This window comes from Bufo bufo, chromosome 6, assembly GCF_905171765.1.
Source record: "Bufo bufo chromosome 6, aBufBuf1.1, whole genome shotgun sequence".
NCBI classification, from domain to species: Eukaryota; Metazoa; Chordata; class Amphibia; order Anura; family Bufonidae; genus Bufo; species Bufo bufo.
The window spans coordinates 9,555,538-9,577,262 of NC_053394.1; the positions used below are offsets into that span (position 1 = coordinate 9,555,538).

The window sequence follows — 21,725 nt, forward strand, 5'->3', positions numbered from 1 at the left end:
TGACACACTGTTATGGGGATCTGTGTATGACACTGTTATGGGGGATCTGTGGATGACACTGTTATGGGGGTCTCTGTGGATGACACTGTTATGGGGGATCTGTGGATGACACTGTTATGGGGGTCTCTGTGGAGGACACATTGACATAAGCAATTTCTTATTTCCCTCCTTTACAGATCACGTGTTCTGGGCGGGAGGAGCCTGTGTGTGCCGGGGGCTGGACTGGAGGAGAGGACTGGCTGTGGTCGGAACCAATCACTGCCGGGCAGAAGTTGCTGTGCCTTTGTTCCTGGAGGAGCGACATTAGAAGAAACACAACCCGGAAGTGTGTCTCGTATTTTCTGGAGAAGCAGGGAAGCCGTGTGGAGGATGGGAGTTCTTGTCAGTCGCCGGGTGGAATGAGGTATGGAGGGGGTTTGTCGTTATGAGTTGCGGTGGGGGAGGGGTATAATGACGTCCAGTATAGAAACTGCTCCTGTCCCTTCAGAGAATGGACATTTACTTAGTCAAGTCTGTGGGATCCCATTGTTACCAGTCACCCAGCTTTCCCACCCCCAGATATACAGTACGGCATCCCTCTGTCCTGGGAGTGTGTCCTCCTGTACTTGCCATGTGGTAGCAGCCGCCCTGGTCCTGACCCAGCTTTCCCAGGATACTGAGTGCAGCCTGGCCGCTCCGCAGTCTGGGAGAGCAGGGTGACGTTAGTGGGAGCTGTGGGACACATTGGACATCACCCAGAGTCCTCTCAGTATTAGCAGACTCAGGAAAGCTGGGTGACGTGTCCTGACAGAAGATGATGACGCACTGACCTAACGCAGCGTCTGCCCAGCCGCTCGTTCCAGCGCACAATCTGCCTTCGCTCCGTTTTACGTGTTCAGTGTGGTTTTTGCTTTGGATTCCCTCTTGATTTTACCAAGACATCCGCATTGTGCTCGTTCACTTACTGACAGCAAGCAGAGATGTTAGAATTGAAATCCAATTCTATTAGAAGGTTGTCTGACGTCTGTGGGACATGTCAGCCTCTACAATGTATGCTGCAGGTTTGCTGACAGCAAGCAGAGGTGGTGAGGAATGAAAGCACCCTGGGGCAGGTTCTCGGCTGGACGCAGCTTACACCTCTCTGCACCAAACTTTTATACCATTGTTTTCTCAATTTTGTTACACCTTAAAGGGGGTGTCTGAACCCCAATGCTAAAATGATTTAAAGGGGTGCGCCCGGTTCTGATACTGATGACCTCTCTGTACACACGCTGCTCGGCTCCCAATCCGTTAGTGGCGCAGCATGATAGGAGACAACTCCCAGCAGCCGCTCTGCCGTCTCGGTAGACTTTTACTTCATTTTTTTCAGCAAACAAGATACAGGACGCGTTTCGGTCCGACTGTCAGGTGAGACTGAAACACCTTGTGTATCTTTGCTAAAAATAAATTAAAGTCTGCAGAGACTATAGCGCGGCTGCTAGGACCCTTATCTGGTTTCCGGGGGTCTGACTCTCAGCACCCCATCGATCGCAGCAGCGATGGGACGGAGCCGCCATGAGTACATTGCTCCGCCGCTGCAATGTCGAAGGTGAGCAGGTAAACGGAGAGGAGAAGGCCGCGGTGCCGGGAGTCAGACCCCCGCCGATCTGACACTGAGGATCAATGTGAGAAAACCAGACAATCCCTTTAAGGGCAGGGGTTGTGTGCCTGCAGCGGACATGACTGATCCTGGACGTTTAACCCCTTACATGCTTCTGTCATTAGCAAACCTGGCATCTAAGTGGTTTAGACAGAGGGGGCTGCACTGCAGATGTGAATTCACACATAATATATCTGATCACTGGGCAAGTGATAAGGGAGCAGGGGCAACATCAGCCGGGCAGATCTACCCGTCAGGGGTCCAGGAAAGCTGAGTGACCCACACCTCATTACTGCGCTCACAGGGTGGTCCTTCTGCTTAGCTGAATGTTTTATGACTCGAGGACGACTCAAGGGCAAGGAATGTCAGCAAAAGAGACGAGAGGATTCTTCCTGTACTGGGCGGTTTATGTCTACTACTACTGGAAACCCAGCGCTCAGCTCTCTGGTGACCTCACAGAGGTGTGCAGCACATCATGATGTCACTGTATGTGTAAACCAGCAGAATAGTGAGTGCAGCTCTGGAGTATAATACAGGATGTAACCCAGGATCAGTACAGGATAAGTAATGTATGTACACAGTGACTGCACCAGCAGAATAGTGAGTGCAGCTCTGGAGTATAATACAGGATGTCACTCAGGATCAGTACAGGATAAGTAATGTATGTACACAGTGACTGCACCAGCAGAATAGTGAGTGCAGCTCTGGAGTATAATACAGGATAAGTAATGTATGTACACAGTGACTGCACCAGCAGAATAGTGAGTGCAGCTCTGGAGTATAATACAGGATGTAACTCAGGATCATACAGAATAAGTAATGTATGTACACAGTGAGTGCAGCTCTGAGTATAATACAGGATGTAACTCAGGATCAGTACAGAAAAGTAATGTATGTGACTGCACAGCAGTGAGTGCAGCTCTGGAGTATAATACAGGATGTAACTCAGGATCAGTACAGGATAAGTAATGTATGTACACAGTGACTGCACCAGCAGAATAGTGAGTGCAGCTCTGGAGTATAATACAGGATATAACTCAGGATCAGTACAGGATAAGTAATGTATGTACTCAGTGATTGCACCAGCAGAATAGTGAGTGCAGCTCTGGAGTATAATACAGGATGTAACTTAGGATCAGTACAGGATAAGTAATGTATGTACACAGTGACTGCACCAGCAGAATAGTGATTGCAGCTCTGGAGTATAATACAGGATAAGTAATGTATGTACACAGTGACTGCCCCAGCAGAATAGTGATGCAGCTCTGGAGTATACAAATACAGGATAAGTAATGTAATGTATGTACACAGTGACTGCTCCAGCAGAATAGTGAGTGCAGCTCTGGAGTATAATACAGGATGTATCAGGACAGTACAGGATAAGTAATGTATGTACACAGTGACTGCTCCAGCAGAATAGTGAGTGCAGCTCTGGAGTATAATACAGGATATAACTCAGGATCAGTACAGGATAAGTAATGTATGTACACAGTGACTGCACCAGCAGAATAGTGAGTGCAGCTCTGGAGTATAATACAGGATGTAACTCAGGATCAGTACAGGATAAGTAATGTATGTACACAGTGACTGCTCCAGCAGAATAGTGAGTGCAGCTCTGGAGTATAATACAGGATAAGTAATGTATGTACACAGTGAGTGCCCCAGCAGAATAGTGAGTGCAGCTCTGGAGTATAATACAGGATGTAACTCAGGATCAGGATAAGTAGTATGTACACAGTGAGCCCAGCAGAATAGTGAGTGCAGCTCTGGAGTATAATACAGGATGTAACTCAGGATCAGTACAGGATAAGTAATGTATGTACACAGTGACTCCACCAGCAGAATAGTGAGTGCAGCTCTGGAGTATAATACAGGATGTAACTCAGGATCAGTACAGGATAAGTAATGTATGTACTCAGTGACTGCACCAGCAGAATAGTGAGTGCAGCTCTGGAGTATAATACAGGGTAAGTAATGTATGTACACAGTGAGTGCCCCAGCAGAATAGTGAGTGCAGCTCTGGAGTATAATGCAGGATAAGTAATGTATGTACACAGCTGTAAGTTATGATCAGTGCAGTCTGCAGGCAGCCTGTTTATAGAGCAGGAGGAGCTGAGCAGATTCATAAACATTTGTGGGGAAAGATTCAGTAACATTGAAGCCTCTGCTCTTTCTATATGTCACGTCCCCCGTGTGCAGCTTACTCTATTCACAGTTAAGGCCCCGTACACACTAGTGTATTGTCCGCTGACGGTGTAATGTGAGTGGGGCGCCCCCGACCCTTCCCGGACAGATGATGTCGGGGGAGAGAATTATTGGCCTGTGTCAGTACTTTTTCTCAATCGTTTCTTCTCAGAAGTGTCTTTCTCCCCACTGAATACACATGTAGTCCAGCTGAGCCCAACATGTACACTATGTGTATAGGGGGGGGGGGGGGGGGTGACAGCTATAGAATGCCTATGTCCGCCCTTACACAGGGAATGCAATCCCTCTATGATGAGATCCGTGTGCAGCCGGAGAAAGAAATCAGAGATCTAAAGGAAAACTATATATCCGTCTGCCCAGCTCCTCCTGACAGGTTTTCTTTAAAGGGGTATTCCAGTTTTAAAATGTTCTCCCCTATCCACATGATATGGGATAGCTCCTAGACTGGTGGGTGTCCGACTGCCGGGACCACTGTACATACAATGTGAATAGGCCGCTCCATTCATTCTCCATTGGGCACGTCAGCACCTATTTCCCATAGAGAATGAATGGAGTGTCAGGACACCTGCTCCACCAGGCACTCTTCATTTTGCGGTATGGGACCCCCATTCTCGTGACTCGTGGGGGGGGGGTTCCAGCAATCGGACATCTGTTGATTTTTCTAGTTAACCCCTCGTCTATGATTGGGATAAAGTCTTATAACTGAAGTAACCCATTAAGATCCTTTACAAAAGTCTGACCTGGGGAACTCAAACGTCTCCTGTTTTTTCTGCTGCAGGTGGGACGCTCGCTCCGAGAAGTATGGGCGCGCAGTGTGGTGATCTGAGGACGGCAGGCAGCGGGCGGCACTTCTCGGACTAGAAGTCTCTACCTCAGGAAACCATGGCTAAACTGGACTGGATTGTCAGTTTTGAGACTTTGAGGGATCTGAAGAGACTGTGTCACTGGGGGCCCCTCATCGCCCTCGGGGTCATTATAATCTGCTCCATTGTGGCTGTCCTGGATTCTATCCTCTGGTATTGGCCCCTCGATTCCCCGGGCGGCAGTCTTAATTTTCTCACACTTATTAACTGGACTGTTATGATTCTTTACAATTACTTCAATGCAATGTTCATCGGCCCCGGGTTTGTTCCTCTGGGATGGAAACCGGTAAGTAAGATTTACTGATGTGACTTCCATCGGCCGCTGCTCGCCAAGGCCTTTGTGTCGTCTGCTCAGCGGTGGTTTCCTTGCTCTGATATTCGGCACATTAGAGGCCGTTCTCGGCCTCCACTTACTCATCTGTCCCGCACGGCTGCCGTCTTCCTCTTCCTAGTAGCCCAAAATGGTGTAACCTGCAGTTTCTGGGCTCCAATGCAAGATCTGTAATAGGGCCCCTAATAAGGGCCAGCTGCTGCCACCTGCAGTCTGTGCTGGTTGGAAGTAAAATAATACTTTACATGATATAATCAAATTATAATAATGCTTAGTCTATAGCCACAATAAGCTAAGCCTCCTCACCTCTATATACATGCTCAATGGGCATGGCCGAGGGTCTTCTCAGTAGGAAGGGGAGCAGCTGCCAGGCCCCTCTCTTCCCCATCCGCCTCTCTGACCCTATTCTCTTCCTCCTCCGCCTCTCGGACCCTCGTCTCTTCTTCCTCCTCCGCCTCTCGGACCCTCGTCTCTTCTTCCTCCTCCGCCTCTCGGACCCTCGTCTCTTCTTCCTCCTCCGCCTCTCGGACCCTCGTCTCTTCTTCCTCCTCCGCCTCTCGGACCCTCGTCTCTTCTTCCTCCTCCGCCTCTCGGACCCTCGTCTCTTCTTCCTCCTCCGCCTCTCGGACCCTCGTCTCTTCTTCCTCCTCCGCCTCTCGGACCCTCGTCTCTTCTTCCTCCTCCGCCTCTCGGACCCTCGTCTCTTCTTCCTCCTCCGCCTCTCGGACCCTCGTCTCTTCTTCCTCCTCCGCCTCTCGGACCCTCGTCTCTTCTTCCTCCTCCGCCTCTCGGACCCTCGTCTCTTCTTCCTCCTCCGCCTCTCGGACCCTCGTCTCTTCTTCCTCCTCCGCCTCTCGGACCCTCGTCTCTTCTTCCTCCTCCGCCTCTCGGACCCTCGTCTCTTCTTCCTCCTCCGCCTCTCGGACCCTCGTCTCTTCTTCCTCCTCCGCCTCTCGGACCCTCGTCTCTTCTTCCTCCTCCGCCTCTCGGACCCTCGTCTCTTCTTCCTCCTCCGCCTCTCGGACCCTCGTCTCTTCTTCCTCCTCCGCCTCTCGGACCCTCGTCTCTTCTTCCTCCTCCGCCTCTTTCCCATGGAATGTATAAGTAGTAAAATGCACGATGAATCCTCACGAGTTACTGGAGATTTGTCGCAGTTTTGTAAACGAGTCCTCGCCCTCAGTTTTCTGATGTTGCCTCGTTATGGATTTAAGGGATTAGACTCTAAGCTCAAAAGAAAACCTGTTATTGTCAAAGCAGATTACTACTCCCTCCTCGTTACTGAGGCTCCTCCCCATATTTAGGCTCCACCCATTACTTTATATGCGTCATAGTTTCCTGATATTCACCGTCTTCACTCTGTAGGTTTAGGCTAGGGCTACACGACGGCATGTGCCGCGCGACACATAGGGCACAACTACACTGCAACACGTGTCGCACGACATTAATGTCGCACCACAATTTTTATAATGGTAGTCTGTGGCGTCGCACTGCGACATACTGCGACGCGACAGTCGCAAAAAAATCCATTTTGAATGGATTTTTTGCGACTGTCCAGTCGCAGTGCGACGCCACAGACTACCATTATAAAAATTGTCATGCGAGAAATGTCGTCGTGTAGACCTAGCCTTAGTTCTTTGTAATTTGGTCTTCTATGATTACATTACCGCTATCGGCTCCCCCTACAATTGGCACAGTAGATGATTAAAATAAGCAGAGCTGCAGTGTAAAGCATGGGAAGGAGACAGAGCCTCTGATAGGAGGTGGATTTTAGATTACCTTGGACTTCAACAGATAATATAGATAAACTAGAGGCATTGATCGTAGATCTAACCTAATGGAGAAGAGTTGCAGTGTGCAGCATGGAGGACAAGGCAACGACCTGAGCACCTGCCTACAGCTAGTGGAGTTCAGACCATCTTAAGGGGTATTCCCATCTTGGACATTTTTGGGCATATCACTCACCTTGCATGTGCCGCCGCCCTCAATTAATTTTTACGGGAGTGCTGGATCGGCTACGTCCATGAGCCCCATAGAAATGAATGGAGGGCGGCCGCGCTTGTGCAGAGCGCTTGCCATTCATTTCAGAGGGACTTCTGAGCCCCCATAAAGTCTATGGGGAAAACCCCTCTACAGAAGGTGCGGAATCGCACAATCGACATGCTTTGGGTCTTAAAATCCGCACAACTGGTCCACTTCCGCACCTAAGAAATAAAATGCTTAGTTTAAATGACATTTGTCAAATATGAGTTCGCCGGTGCTGTACTGCGCAAAATCCTCCCAGTGTGCAGGTGGCCCAAGCGTGGCCTGTACTTGGAAAACACTCTCAGAGGTCTAGAGGAGTGCGGGTCAGAGTGAGATGAGCGCTCACATAGAGGGCTGTCTCCTTTCCTGAAGATGAACCTGTCTCGAGGCTCATCCCGCAGCGAGGAGAGACCGCACTGTCCGTGAGCGCTTCTTGTTCCTCGTTTTACACGTCAGCGCTCCGACCCCCACAAAAACCAAAACCTTTGAGAGTTTTTTTACAAGTACAGGTAGCAATTTTTGAAGAAATAAAACCGCTTTTTATACCGTTGCTAATAAGTAGACAGATCAGGGTAAACCATGAAGAGGTCCCACGTGCGTCGTGGCCCCTTCAGACTGGTGGGGGCCCTGAGAGTCGGGAGAGCAGGCCATTAATATCCTGCGCTGTGGACGCTGCTCTCTAGTACGGCGGTGCTCTCGGGGCTCAGTAGCGCCTCCTGGTTAAACGCATAAAGTGCAACCCATCCCACAGGAATCCAAGCCTCCAACAGCTACAAGTTATGAGACTGTCTTTTATTTTATTTTTTTCTTATCTGTCCTCACGGGGTTAAAATACGCTGGCTTTATGGTATTTCTTCGCCCTCTGAAAAGTCTAACGTGTTTGTGTTCCGTGTGTCTGAAGGAGAACGCCCAGGACTGCAGGTTTCTTCAGTATTGCAAGGTGTGCGAGGGGTACAAGGCGCCGCGCTCCCACCACTGCCGCAAGTGCAACAGGTAGTAGCACGGGGGACGGGGGGCCCCGGGGACACGCCGCCTGCACTCGGCTCTAGTCAGTTGTTGGTTTCTTGTGTATCAGATGCGTGATGAAGATGGATCACCACTGCCCGTGGATCAATAACTGCTGCGGCCACCGCAATCACTCCTCCTTCACGCTGTTCCTGCTGCTGGCGCCCCTCGGATGCATCCACGCTTCCTACGTCTTCATCATGACCATGTACACGCAGATGTACAACAGGGTGAGTCCGGGTCCGTGTCGCCTCATAGCTCACACATTCTCTGTGGCCCTTGAATTGCTCCTGTAATCTGTGTGGGGCCCAGTCTTAAAGGGGTCCTCTCACTTCAGAGAACAGCATTTATTATGTAGAGAAAGTTAATACAAACCACTTACTAGTGTATTGTTATTCTCCATATTGCTGTATTAATTTTTCCATCCATGGTTATGACCACTCAACAATCCACCAGCAGTGGTCGTGCTTGCACACTAGGAAAAAGCACCGGCCTCTCTGGAGGCCGGGAGCGTGGGAGCTCTCATGAGCTGGTGCTTTTTCCTACAGTGTGCAAGCACGACCACCGCTGGTGGATTCTAGGGTGGTCATTACCATGGAAACAAGCCGTGTATAATGGGATGGAAAAATGAATCCAGCCAGCAAAGGAAGCAACATGGAGAATCGCAATACATTAGTAAGTGCCTTGTATTAACTTCCTCTACATGATAAATGCTATTTGCTGAAATGAGAGGACCCCTTTAAACCTTGTCATTTCCTTTTATTCTTTTAGGTCTCATTTGGGTGGAATTCGGTGAAGATCGACATGAGCATGGCGCGGCGGGAGCCGGCTCCCATCGTCCCCTTTGGTATTTCTGCCTTTGCCGTTACCCTGTTTGCCTTAGGACTGGCCCTCGGCACGACGATCGCTGTGGGGATGCTCTTCTGCATTCAGGTGCGTTGCCGGTTCGCGCTGGTTTCCCGTATAAACTGCGTATTATTTAATGGTCGTGTAATGCCTTGAGACCATAAACATAAGGGCAAAGTCGAACAGTCCTTCCGATTTATTTTTTTTCTTATTCTGAGGCTGAAAACCAATAAACTGCTGCTTTAACCCCTTCCTGCACCATACATTTACGACACTGGCGAGTGGTAGTTCCCTCGACGGCACTGTACAGCGTAGGAGCTGAGCCTTCCTTATAGCTTCACATCCATTGCATTTGTTAGGCCCCCGGCTGCCATGGCAATCCATCGGGATCCCACAATGACATTGCAGACCACCAGTGGGCTTAGAGAGGCAGCCCCCGCCTCTTTGTAAAACCACTTGTGGCATCTAATGTGTTAAACGGCCAAGATTGGAATTGGCTGTGATCCTGGCTGTCGCAGTAGGGTCACGCCATCACTGTAGGGTCACGCCATCACTGCACCATACACGTGCACCACTGTGTGCAAACTACTACCTTACACCATACGCCACATTGCAGGAAAGGGTTAAACAGCAGTTAATGAGTTTTTTTCTTCAAGAAGCCGAACTATGGCGGAAAAGTTTTACTACATTTCGGTATTTTTTTTGCTTTGATTCCTCACAATTTTCATTCTCCTGCTTGCTGTCAGTGAATTGGAGCATTCTTGTTTTAAAGACAGAAAACTTAGTCTAGACAGGGCTCAACAGACGTTGTGAAACTGCAACTCCCAGCGTGCTCCATTGACTTCTATGAGCGTTCTAAGAACAGCCAAGCGGGTGTTGCATGCTGGGAGTTGTAGGTTTCACCAGAGCTCAAGTCAAAGGTTCCAGATCCCTGGTCTAGACCTTATCCTTCTTGCAGCTGAGGGTTTGTTACAGTAGCATCCAGTATAGACAGTCCCTTTTTTTTTCCAGCATGGACTCCAGACTGATACACTTTACCTGCACTGATACATTGTAACAAACAGAGACTTATCCTGCTGATGTGGTTAGCTCATAGAGCGTTGTCAAGACTGGATATAATTGTAACAAACCCTCAGCTGTGATATGTATTAGGTCTGCATGGGTTTTCAGCCTCGGGTGTTCAGATTCAATGACAGCAATCAGAAATCCTGAAAGTGTTGATGACTTGATACACAAAGCTCATTAGAATGTTGCAGGAGTTTTCATCACACAAGGATTAAAGGGGATTTCCTAGACTAAAAAATGTCCCCCATAGGCCGGAATCTACTTACCTCGCTCCCTGCGCCGCTCCTTGTCCACCGCCATTGCTGCTTCTCCCCGTTCGCGGGGGCAGGCGGGGACAAGGAGCGGCGCATGCTAGGGAAGCTCGTCTCTGTCCCCGCCTGCCATTGGCTGCTCCCGCCCCCCGACACCGGATGTTTTCATCCACGCACGGGGAGAAGAGGCAGCGGCGGTGCGGGGAGCCAGGTATATTCAGTGTGAGGGGCCCCGGCATATGGGGGACATTTTTCAGTATCGGATAACCCCTTTAAAGAGGTTACCCAAAGGTGGAGGAGGAACCATTACTCGCGTCATAATACGCCCTCCCGCTGCAGCCCCGGTGGTCCTGCACGGGCCTTGTTTGCCTTCCTACAGTAATGATGCGTCTTATATCCATGTGACTGCTGCAGCCAATTGCAGCGGTCTAGTGCCATCCACGCAAGCATCGTCGCTGAGGCCACTGCAAGAAAATAAGCCACGGTCGGCAGGACCACCGGAGCCCTGTCTTATTTTCTGCAGCTAGTTCAACTTTTTGAACGCTCAGACAATCCCTTTAAGCATTCTGTAGATACGAATGGCGCAACCCTTTAAATTCGCACATGGTTGGCGGTTTGTTTCATCAGATGAATGACAGTCGTTGTGGCTTCCCTCTGTACACAGTCGTCTGGCCCCGCGGCTCTGATAAATGCACCTTTTCTGTTGTTTAAACCGTCCACACAATAGCAGAACAAAGCCCGTCCCATCAGATCTCATTACCGCGAGCGCCGCCGTCGCCGCCATGCACCTTGTGCCGTCTTCTGCTCGGCCATTGATGCCTTCATTATGGAGTAATTGATTTCACTCAGCCAGTTAAATGACATACAAAAGAGAGGAGCCCACGCTGAGAAGATCACGCGCGTCCCTCACAAAGCCTCCCCCATGCACACTGGAGGCACGGCGCTCGCCCGGGGGGGCGCATTGTGCAGCAGCCGCTGATTGACGACCGATCAAAACACTCATTGTACCGCCAAATGAAAAATAAAATGCCGCCGCTCGCTGCACGGCCATCATTCTGATGCATTATGTATTGTGTGCTTCCAGATGAAAGTGATCCTGAGGAATAAAACCTCCATTGAATCGTGGATCGAAGAGAAGGTACGTCCGTCATTAGCGCGCCCCCCCCCCCCCCCCCTTCCCCTTCCAACAATAGCTCCCGTGCCGGGGACGCCGAGAACAATGGCCGATCGGATTAATGCTGCTGTCGGCATCCGGCTGAATAGTTCTTGGTTTTGCAACTTTTTATTTGTGTGGCAGGGTGTAAGGGGTTAATGCCGGTCCTAAAGCGCCAGGACTCTCTCATATGTCCGCGCTTTATGGCGTCATTGGCATTGTGTATTATACTGTGGACATTAGCTCTTGGCGCAATAGCAATGTGTCTGCCCCCCTTTTTATATGCTGCAGCGTCGTCCTTTTCTTATGCGGATTATAATCGGATTTCTGCGCCGAGCTTGTAGTTCTACACAGTAGTCACTCTGGATAAGCAGAACTGCAGTGTAAAGCATGGGAGAGGGACATTGCAGCAACCAAAGGCAGGAGGGTATTTCATTCACCAACAGGCCATGCTGCTATGGAGTGACTGATCATAGCTGTGCACTAATGGAGCAGAGCTGCAGTGTAAAGTACGGAGGTAGTCGCAGCCTTTGAGGAAATAGGGGCAGCACAGAAATGGCAGCAGCAGAGCAGGGTGTGAACCCAGTCATAAGGAGCATTTGCCTGCAGGTGGTCTGTTGCCACTTTTGCTTTTGTGCTGGGGCTGATCAGTGACTTAATTTGCGCAGCCAAAAAATATGCACAATATTTCTAACTCTTGATTTTGCATTGAAGTCACATGACTAATTTACGGTGCAATTTGGAATTTGACCCCCGTTAGGCAACAATCAAAAGAATCCCTGACACGACGCAAGCGATTCGCAGAGCCACGTGTTATATGATCGGCAGAATAATCTGGTGTCAATAGGACCCGAGTTATAAAACATAAGAGCTATAAAATGATGTGAATGCGGAAACTCGTCTGATAGTCCAGAAGTCCTGGTACCAAATCCGGAGAGTAGGAAGAACAGAGAGCTGTGGTTAGTGGTAGATGATATACGTCTGTGGTTAGCGGTATGTCTGTGGTTAGCGGTATGTCTGTGGTTAGTAGTTAGTAATACACCTGTGGTTAGCGGTATGTCTGTGGTTCGTAGTTAGTAATACACCTGTGGTTAGCGGTATGTCTGTGGTTAGTAGTTAGTAATACACCTGTGGTTAGCGGTATGTCTGTGGTTAGTAGTTAGTAATACACCTGTGGTTAGCGGTATGTCTGTGGTTAGTAGTTAGTAATACGCCTGTGGTTAGCGGTATGTCTGTGGTTAGTAGTTAGTAATACGCCTGTGGTTAGCGGTATGTCTGTGGTTAGTAGTTAGTAATACACCTGTGGTTAGCGGTATGTCTGTGGTTAGTAGTTAGTAATACGCCTGTGGTTAGCGGTATGTCTGTGGTTAGTAGTTAGTAATACGTCTGTGGTTAGCGGTATGTCTGTGGTTAGCGGTATGTCTGTGGTTAGTAGTTAGTAATACGCCTGTGGTTAGCGGTATGTCTGTGGTTAGTAGTTAGTAATACGCCTGTGGTTAGCGGTATGTCTGTGGTTAGTAGTTAGTAATACGCCTGTGGTTAGCGGTATGTCTGTGGTTAGTAGTTAGTAATACACCTGTGGTTAGCGGTATGTCTGTGGTTAGTAGTTAGTAATACGCCTGTGGTTAGCGGTATGTCTGTGGTTAGTAGTTAGTAATACACCTGTGGTTAGCGGTATGTCTGTGGTTAGTAGTTAGTAATACGCCTGTGGTTAGCGGTATGTCTGTGGTTAGTAGTTAGTAATACGCCTGTGGTTAGCGGTATGTCTGTGGTTAGCGGTATGTCTGTGGTTAGTAGTTAGTAATACGCCTGTGGTTAGCGGTATGTCTGTGGTTAGTAGTTAGTAATACGCCTGTGGTTAGCGGTATGTCTGTGGTTAGCGGTATGTCTGTGGTTAGTAGTTAGTATCACGCCTGTGGTTAGCGGTATGTCTGTGGTTAGTAGTTAGTAATATGCCTGTGGTTAGCGGTATGTCTGTGGTTAGTAGTTAGTAATATGCCTGTGGTTAGCGGTATGTCTGTGGTTAGTAGTTAGTAATACGCCTGTGGTTAGCGGTATGTCTGTGGTTAGTAGTTGATACGCCTGTGGTTAGCGGTATGTCTGTGGTTAGTAGTTAGTAATACGCCTGTGGTTAGCGGTATATCTGTGGTTAGTAGTAGATGATATGCCTGTGGTTAGCGGTATGTCTGTGGTTAGTAGTTAGTAATACGCCTGTGGTTAGCGGTATGTCTGTGGTTAGTAGTTAGTAATACACCTGTGGTTAGCGGTATGTCTGTGGTTAGTAGTAGATGATACGCCTGTGGTTAGCGGTATGTCTGTGGTTAGTAGTTGATGATACGCCTGTGGTTAGCGGTATGTCTGTGGTTAGTAGTTAGTAATACGCCTGTGGTTAGCGGTATGTCTGTGGTTAGTAGTTAGTAATACGCCTGTGGTTAGCGGTATGTCTGTGGTTAGTAGTTAGTAATACGCCTGTGGTTAGCGGTATGTCTGTGGTTAGTAGTAGATGATACGCCTGTGGTTAGCGGTATGTCTGTGGTTAGTAGTAGATGATACGCCTGTGGTTAGCGGTATGTCTGTGGTTAGTAGTTAGTAATACGCCTGTGGTTAGCGGTATGTCTGTGGTTAGTAGTTAGTAATACGCCTGTGGTTAGCGGTATGTCTGTGGTTAGTAGTAGATGATACGCCTGTGGTTAGCGGTATGTCTGTGGTTAGTAGTTAGTAATACGCCTGTGGTTAGCGGTATGTCTGTGGTTAGTAGTAGATGATACGCCTGTGGTTAGCGGTATGTCTGTGGTTAGTAGTTAGTAATACGCCTGTGGTTAGTAGTTAGTAATACGCCTGTGGTTAGCGGTATGTCTGTGGTTAGTAGTTAGTAATACGCCTGTGGTTAGCGGTATGTCTGTGGTTAGTAGTTGATACGCCTGTGGTTAGCGGTATGTCTGTGGTTAGTAGTTAGTAATACGCCTGTGGTTAGCGGTATGTCTGTGGTTAGTAGTTAGTAATACGCCTGTGGTTAGCGGTATGTCTGTGGTTAGTAGTTAGTAATACGCCTGTGGTTAGCGGTATGTCTGTGGTTAGTAGTTAGTAATACGCCTGTGGTTAGCGGTATGTCTGTGGTTAGTAGTTAGTAATACGCCTGTGGTTAGCGGTATGTCTGTGGTTAGTAGTAGATGATACGCCTGTGGTTAGCGGTATGTCTGTGGTTAGCGGTATGTCTGTGGTTAGTAGTTAGTAATACGCCTGTGGTTAGCGGTATGTCTGTGGTTAGTAGTAGATGATACGCCTGTGGTTAGCGGTATGTCTGTGGTTAGTAGTTAGTAATACGCCTGTGGTTAGTAGTTAGTAATACGCCTGTGGTTAGCGGTATGTCTGTGGTTAGTAGTTAGTAATACGCCTGTGGTTAGCAGTATGTCTGTGGTTAGCGGTATGTCTGGTTAGTGGCACACCTATGTTTTTTTTGTTTTTTTTTTTAATCAGATCATTATGATTAAAGGTTTTACATACAGCCAATTCAGATTAACCGTACATTATATGACAATAGGATATGAATACATTTAAATCAATCATACTTTATCCAAATCCGCACGTCAATAACACTGCATCAGGCACACCTATGGTTAGTGGTAAGTTAGTAATACGCCTTTAGTTAGTGGTACGCCAGGGTTAGCGGCACAGTAATGTTAGACTTGCCCCTTTCGCTAGTTGGGCGCCTACAGACGTGTGCTCATACGTTTTATATACTTAACCTCTGGCGCCTCTCGGGCCCCGTTCCACCAGATTAAAGGAATTGTCCTGTGTGGGATAAAAGCTGCAGCAGGATTCCTGTATGCGAATGAATGAAGTATTTTTCTCCAGCATAAGGGTCTGTTCACACGTCCCATCTGCTCTTGTGGATTTTCCATCCGTATTTACGAGCGGACAATCCCCAGTCTCTTACAGCAGAAGTAAAGTGAAGGTAATCGGTGCAGAAATCAACATTTTGCATCCACGGCATGTCGTCTGTTCTTTGTGTGCGTAAGGTACACAGTCCACAGTGTAATCTGCGTAGACTGCGCCCCCTAACGATCACCCCCTCTGCTTCCAGGCCAAGGACCGCATTCAGTACTACCAGACAGGCGAGACCTTCATTTTCCCCTACGACTTGGGCAGCAGGTGGCGCAACTTCCGGCAGGTGTTCACCGGCTCTGGTTCTCCGGAGGGGGACGGAATAGAGTGGCAAGTCCGCGACCGATGTCATCGGTACACACTGACGGTAAGAACTGGAGGGGATACCAACTGGACGTGCCAGAAGACGTAATGGGCCAGATTTATCATTACTCTGACCGCTCGCTCCACTTTCACATATGGCTAAAGTCCGTTTTAGCCAAGTCCGATTTATGACCGGCCCTTTAAGACTGTAATAAATGTGGTTTGACGGTAGCAGTTTATCCGTCAGTAAGCAGCTTTACAAAAAAGTCGCACGTCTTTACGAAAAAGTCGCACGTCTTTACGAAAAAGTCGCACGTCTTTACGAAAAAGTCGCACGTCTTTACGAAAAAGTCGCACGTCTTTACGAAAAAGTCGCACGTCTTTACGAAAAAGTCGCACGTCTTTACGAAAAAGTCGCACGTCTTTACGAAAAAGTCGCACGTCTTTACGAAAAAGTCGCACGTCTTTACGAAAAAGTCGCACGTCTTTACGAAAAAGTCGCACGTCTTTACGAAAAAGTCGCACGTCTTTACGAAAAAGTCGCACGTCTTTACGAAAAAGTCGCACGTCTTTACGAAAAAGTCGCACGTCTTTACGAAAAAGTCGCATTGAAATTGCGACATCTTAAAATTGCTTGCAACAGGTTACTAATGTGTTATCATCGATATTTGTATTAAAGGGGTTTTCTGAGACCTCTCTAGTAATGAATTATCCTCAGTATCTGATTGTGGGGTACCGACACCTGGGACCCCCGCCGCTCAGATGTTTGAGAAGGCACCGGCCCTCGCCGCAGCGCTGCGACCTTCTCACAGCTTGGCCCTAGGCCTTGCCGTGTCACATTCATCTGTGGCTGAGCTGTGATACCGAGCGCAGACGTTACACTGTGTACAACGTTTGGTGAGCAGAGAGAAGCCCCGCGCCGCTTGTGCCGTCTCAAATAGTTTATCAAAAGATTCAGCGAATGTGGAGAAATCAGTGTGCGCAGCGCACAAGGTCGGCGGTCAGTATTGGATGCTCGTCGTCTACAGACCCTCAGGCGGCAGATTCCGTACCGGAAATCACTGCGCGGGCTCAGGAACACGTCCAGGGATCGCCGTCCGTGACAGTTCGCCGTGCAATCGTCAAACGCAAGTTAAAGCTGAATCGTGCAAAGAAGAAGCCGCCGTACGTCCCCACGATCCAGACGAGCCGCCGTCTCCTCTGGGCCAAAGCTCACTTAAAAAGGGACTGAGGCAAAATCGAGAACTTTTGTGGTCAGATCAATTCATTCAAAATTATTTTTTGGGAACCACCGAGGCCGTGTCCTGCGGATTCCAAGCGGAGAGGGAGCACCCAGCTTGTTATCAGCGCACATGCCTGCATCTGTGATGGTTGCACTAGCGCCCATGGCGTGGGCAGCTGACCCATCTGTGCTCCCATCCTGACAACGTCTCTAAACCATGTTCTGCATCCATCACAACAGCACGAAGAGTCCGGGTGCAGATCCGGCCGCCTGCAGTCCAGACCTTTCTTCAACAGAAAAGATTTGATGCATCACAAGAGCAAAAAGAGCACGTCTTTACGAAAAAGTCGCACGTCTTTACGAAAAAGTCGCACGTCTTTACGAAAAAGTCGCACGTCTTTACGAAAAAGTCGCACGTCTTTACGAAAAAGTCGCACGTCTTTACGAAAAAGTCGCACGTCTTTACGAAAAAGTCGCACGTCTTTACGAAAAAGTCGCACGTCTTTACGAAAAAGTCGCACGTCTTTACGAAAAAGTCGCACGTCTTTACGAAAAAGTCGCACTGAAATTGCGACATCTTAAAATTGCTTGCAACAGGTTACTAATGTGTTATCATCGATATTTGTATTAAAGGGGTTTTCTGAGACCTCTCTAGTAATGAATTATCCTCAGTATCTGATTGTGGGGTACCGACACCTGGGACCCCCGCCGCTCAGATGTTTGAGAAGGCACCGGCCCTCGCCGCAGCGCTGCGACCTTCTCACAGCTTGGCCCTAGGCCTTGCCGTGTCACATTCATCTGTGGCTGAGCTGTGATACCGAGCGCAGACGTTACACTGTGTACAACGTTTGGTGAGCAGAGAGAAGCCCCGCGCCGCTTGTGCCTTCTCAAATAGTTTATTTCTATGGGACCGCTGCTACTCTGCTATCCTTGCCGCGACACATGTTCTGCGACCAGTGTCGCCATATCCTAAATGTCTCGGAAAACCCCTTTAAAGCTAGGTGACCCTGTTGTCTGCAGTCACCACTAGGGGGAGCTCTCTACATAGAGTAGTAGACCTGTCTTCAGTGAACTCCCCCTAGTGGTGGCTTCTCGTTAGAGGCTCGCTCTCTTGTGTTGGCAGATCTCTGACTTCTTGTAATTGCTTCTTATGCGTATTCTTTTCTCAGGTGGAGCAGCTGAAACAGAAAGCAGACAAGCGCGTGCGCAGTGTGAGTACGGATATGTCTTCCTAAATCTTGGGCCTGATATTCAGGTCTGCTCATGCAGAAGTATTAAGCAGTCTGCTGAGGGGGGATCTGTTGGGGTATGTTGTTAAAGGGATGGACTTCTTTGGACCTCTTGAGGTCTTGGAGGGGGGGTCCAGCTGATGCGTAAAAGCAGCCCTCACGTTTGACAGGAGGGGCTCTTATGGGTGTAAATTCGTTGTGTCCCCCATCTAGGTGAGGTACAGAGCGGTGGAGGACTACAGCGGCGCCTGCTGTCCCGTTACCAAAGGCATCCGCACCTTCTTTACTACACCTTGCACTGAGGAGCCGCGGATGAAGCTGCACAAAGGAGACCTCGTCTTAGCTACCCGAGGCCTGAAGTAAGTACCTCTGCCACCTCCGCCATCTGCACACGGCACAGGCCCCTGGGCGAGCGGGAGTAGAGTAAATGCTGGCTCTGTCTTACAGGCAATGGATGTACGGAGACAAGATAATCGAGGGCGATCTCCCTCCAGGTAAGTGGAATCCACATATCATATAGAGCAGCCTTGATTGCATTGTACAGCTATTAAATTACATCATCCCTCATACTCCAGTCACATCCAGAGCTGCATTTTCCTACTTGAGGCTGCAAAACGTCACAGTTTACTGTCGCCCCCTGCTGGCTGAGTATGCTCTGGTGCAGGACATAGTTTCATAATCTAGGAATGTTATCACTTCAGTCACTCACAATGCAGGGCACCTGAGTGAATTGTATTACGGAAGATCAGCTCCGCTGCAGATTTGGATGTGACTGGAGGAGATCATCTGATTTTTACTTTTATATATATATTTTTTCCCCTCAGATGGAATCCGAATTAGGGGCTGGTTCCCCCGAAGATGTGTGGCGAAGTACGTGTCCGATTCAGGTTCCGACCAGTCAGATGATGAGAAGAAGACCAGATAGCAAAAAACTAGGCATTACTAGTTATCACAGATCTTAAAGGGGAGCTATCGAGACATTACTAGCTGCAGTTATAGACCCATTCATAAATGTAACCTACCTCTTCCATAACCATACTGTGTCTTCAGACTATAAGTGCACCCACATAGTGTTGTCTTGGGGTTCATACCCCTCCTGCATTGCTCCCCACAGCCAGCCTATGTGGGATGTCATCCTCATGATGTACGGACCGGCGGGACGCGATGCGCCGGTTAATCAGCATTTCGTAGAACGTTCTGCAGCTTTAGAATATATTTTGTGTTTCCGTTCCTCACCACTTTCAAGATCCCTGCTTGCTGTCAGTAAATGGGAACAATCTTGTTTACACCTAGAAGCTTGGAATAAAACTTTGCCCTTTTCTAGATCTGCAGACACACAGCTGATGTCTTGTTACAATGTGTCCGTTTAGGCAATCCTCGATGGGAGACGTCAACAGCCAAGCGTTAAACGTCTTAAAACCTCCATAGAATTGAGTTTGCCATGCTGGGAGGAGTAGTCTGACACCAGCTGGAGGTTGCTGACCCAGGCTCTGTAGGGTCCTTCAGGCCTCATGCAGATGGTAGGGCCTGCACCGTAGTGGCACACGCCATAGGCTTATAATGCAGCATCCAGGTTCTGCTGGAATCTAATAGAAATAAAGCCTCTGAAGTCACAGCGGTATCATAAAAGTCTGTGGCGGCTGTATCACGGCTCTTCACCACGCGGAGGTAGTGCACGCCTAATGAGACCTTACTCTGATACGATGTAGCAAACCTTCAGAACATGACATTCCAATACTGCACTGTTTTAAATAAATATATTGTCAGAAAGTGACCTATAGGTTAAGTCAACTTTTTATGTTGATCAAAATTTATATTAAAATCTTAGGTTTATTTTTTGCACATAATAGGTTTCTAGGGAGATCACTTCCTTGCATTCATGTCCTCATCATTACAGGCAGGATTACAATGACGGGTAACACCTCTACATACAACAAGTTGTGTAAATAAATGTGAATAAAAACAGAATACAATAATTTACAGGTCTCGCAGAGCCGTATTTTATTCACATCGGATGATGAAAGTGAGATTTTACTATTTCATAGGGAAAAAATTATCTAACGTAGAACTCAAAAACACATCTCAAAGTTATTAAAAGTAAACGGTGCTAATAAAAACACACTTGCTACTAAGTCTCGTGACTGGATATAAAAAGAGCAGAGGATCACCAGTCTACGAAATGCTGCATCTAAAAATTGTGGAAAAACTTAAAATTGTGAATACGTTGCATTTCCCACCATCTACAGCAGATGATATCAAAAGATTCAGCGAATGTGGAGAAATCCGTGTGCGCAGCGCACAAGGTCGGCGGTCAGTATTGGATGCTCGTCGTCTACAGACCCTCAGGCGGCAGATTCCGTACCGGAAATCACTGCGCGGGCTCAGGAACGCATCCAGGGATCGCCGTCCGTGACAGTTCGCCGTGCAATCGTCAAACGCAAGTTAAAGCTGAATCGTGCAAAGAAGAAGCCGCCGTACGTCCCCACGATCCAGACGAGCCGCCGTCTCCTCTGGGCCAAAGTTCACTTAAAAAGGGACTCAGGCAAAATCGAGAACTTTTGTGGTCAGATCAATTCATTCAAAATTATTTTTTGGGAACCACCGATGCCGTGTCCTGCGGATTCAAGCGGAGAGGGAGCACCCAGCTTGTTATCAGCGCACATGCCTGCATCTGTGATGGTTGCACTAGCGCCCATGGCGTGGGCAGCTGACCCATCTGTGCTCCCATCCTGACAACGTCTCTAAACCATGTTCTGCATCCATCACAACAGCACGAAGAGTCCGGGTGCAGATCCGGCCGCCTGCAGTCCAGACCTTTCTTCAACAGAAAAGATTTGATGCATCACAAGAGCAAAAAATCTGGCAAAGACGAGGCAGAATCCTGAGCCGCTAGAACCCTACATCAGACAAGAATGGGGCAATGTTCCTCTCCCAAAACTCCACAAATTGGTCTCCTCACTTCTGAGACACTTAAAGAAGAGGGGTCACTACACAATAGACATGGCCCTGGCCCAATGTTTTTGAGATTCGTTGCTGCCATCAAGATCTAAATGTTTTTTTGTTTTTTCTCCTGAAATTATAAAATGTCTTACACTTCGGGTCCATTCACACGTCCGCACTATAATATGAAATGCCTATTCTTGTCCACTATTGCGGATAAGAATAGGACATGTTCTATTTTTTTGCGGAGCCACGGACCGGAAGTTTGGGGCCGCGGAACGAAAGTGCGGATGCGGACAGCACACTGTGTGCTGTCTGTATCCTTTCCGGCCCCATTGAAAATGAATGGTCCGGATCAGTTCCGCATAATTGCGGAACTGATCCGGACCATTGATACGGCCGTCTGAATGGAGCCTTAAAGCCTCATTGACACGTCGGTGATCGGAGCCTCCGCAGACATCAGGTGTAAGGGAGAGATCTCCTCCTGTTCTGTGTTCAGACCGACACCTGGTTTTGGCTCAAATTGACTGATGGAAATCGCTGACGTGTGAATGAGGCCTAAGGCTCATGCAGACAACTGTAGCCGTGTTTGCAGATCCACAAAACACGGATAACAGCCTCGTGCATTCCGCATTTAGCGTAACGGAATGTCCGGCCTATAATAGAACAGCTCTATCCCTGTCCGTAATGTAGACAAGAATAGGACATGTTCCATGTTTTTGCGGATGCCGTGGAACAGACATGGTGTCCCGTCCACGTCTTTTGCAGCCCCATTGAAGTGAATGCT

The 21,725-nt window shown here is 48.4% G+C and overlaps 1 protein-coding gene across 2 annotated transcripts; it reads left to right on the forward strand.

The window, feature by feature from the left end:
- Positions 1-298: 298 nt before the first annotated feature.
- ZDHHC6 (zinc finger DHHC-type palmitoyltransferase 6) lies at positions 299-20,033 on the forward strand. 2 transcript variants are annotated; one of them, XM_040436656.1, is made up of 11 exons: positions 299-403; positions 4,602-4,972; positions 7,941-8,032; positions 8,115-8,274; positions 8,816-8,977; positions 11,291-11,344; positions 15,444-15,611; positions 17,939-17,980; positions 18,212-18,357; positions 18,446-18,492; positions 18,823-20,031. In XM_040436656.1, the coding sequence occupies exons 2-11, from the start codon at positions 4,706-4,708 to the stop codon at positions 18,921-18,923; spliced, it is 1,239 nt and encodes a 412-aa protein (XP_040292590.1). In that variant the 5' UTR covers positions 299-403; positions 4,602-4,705; the 3' UTR covers positions 18,924-20,031. The 2 variants fall into 2 exon arrangements, with proteins under 2 accessions (XP_040292590.1, XP_040292591.1); XM_040436657.1 differs by lacking the exon at positions 299-403 and adding an exon at positions 1,966-2,126 and having other exon boundaries at positions 18,823-20,033.
- Positions 20,034-21,725: the final 1,692 nt, after the last annotated feature.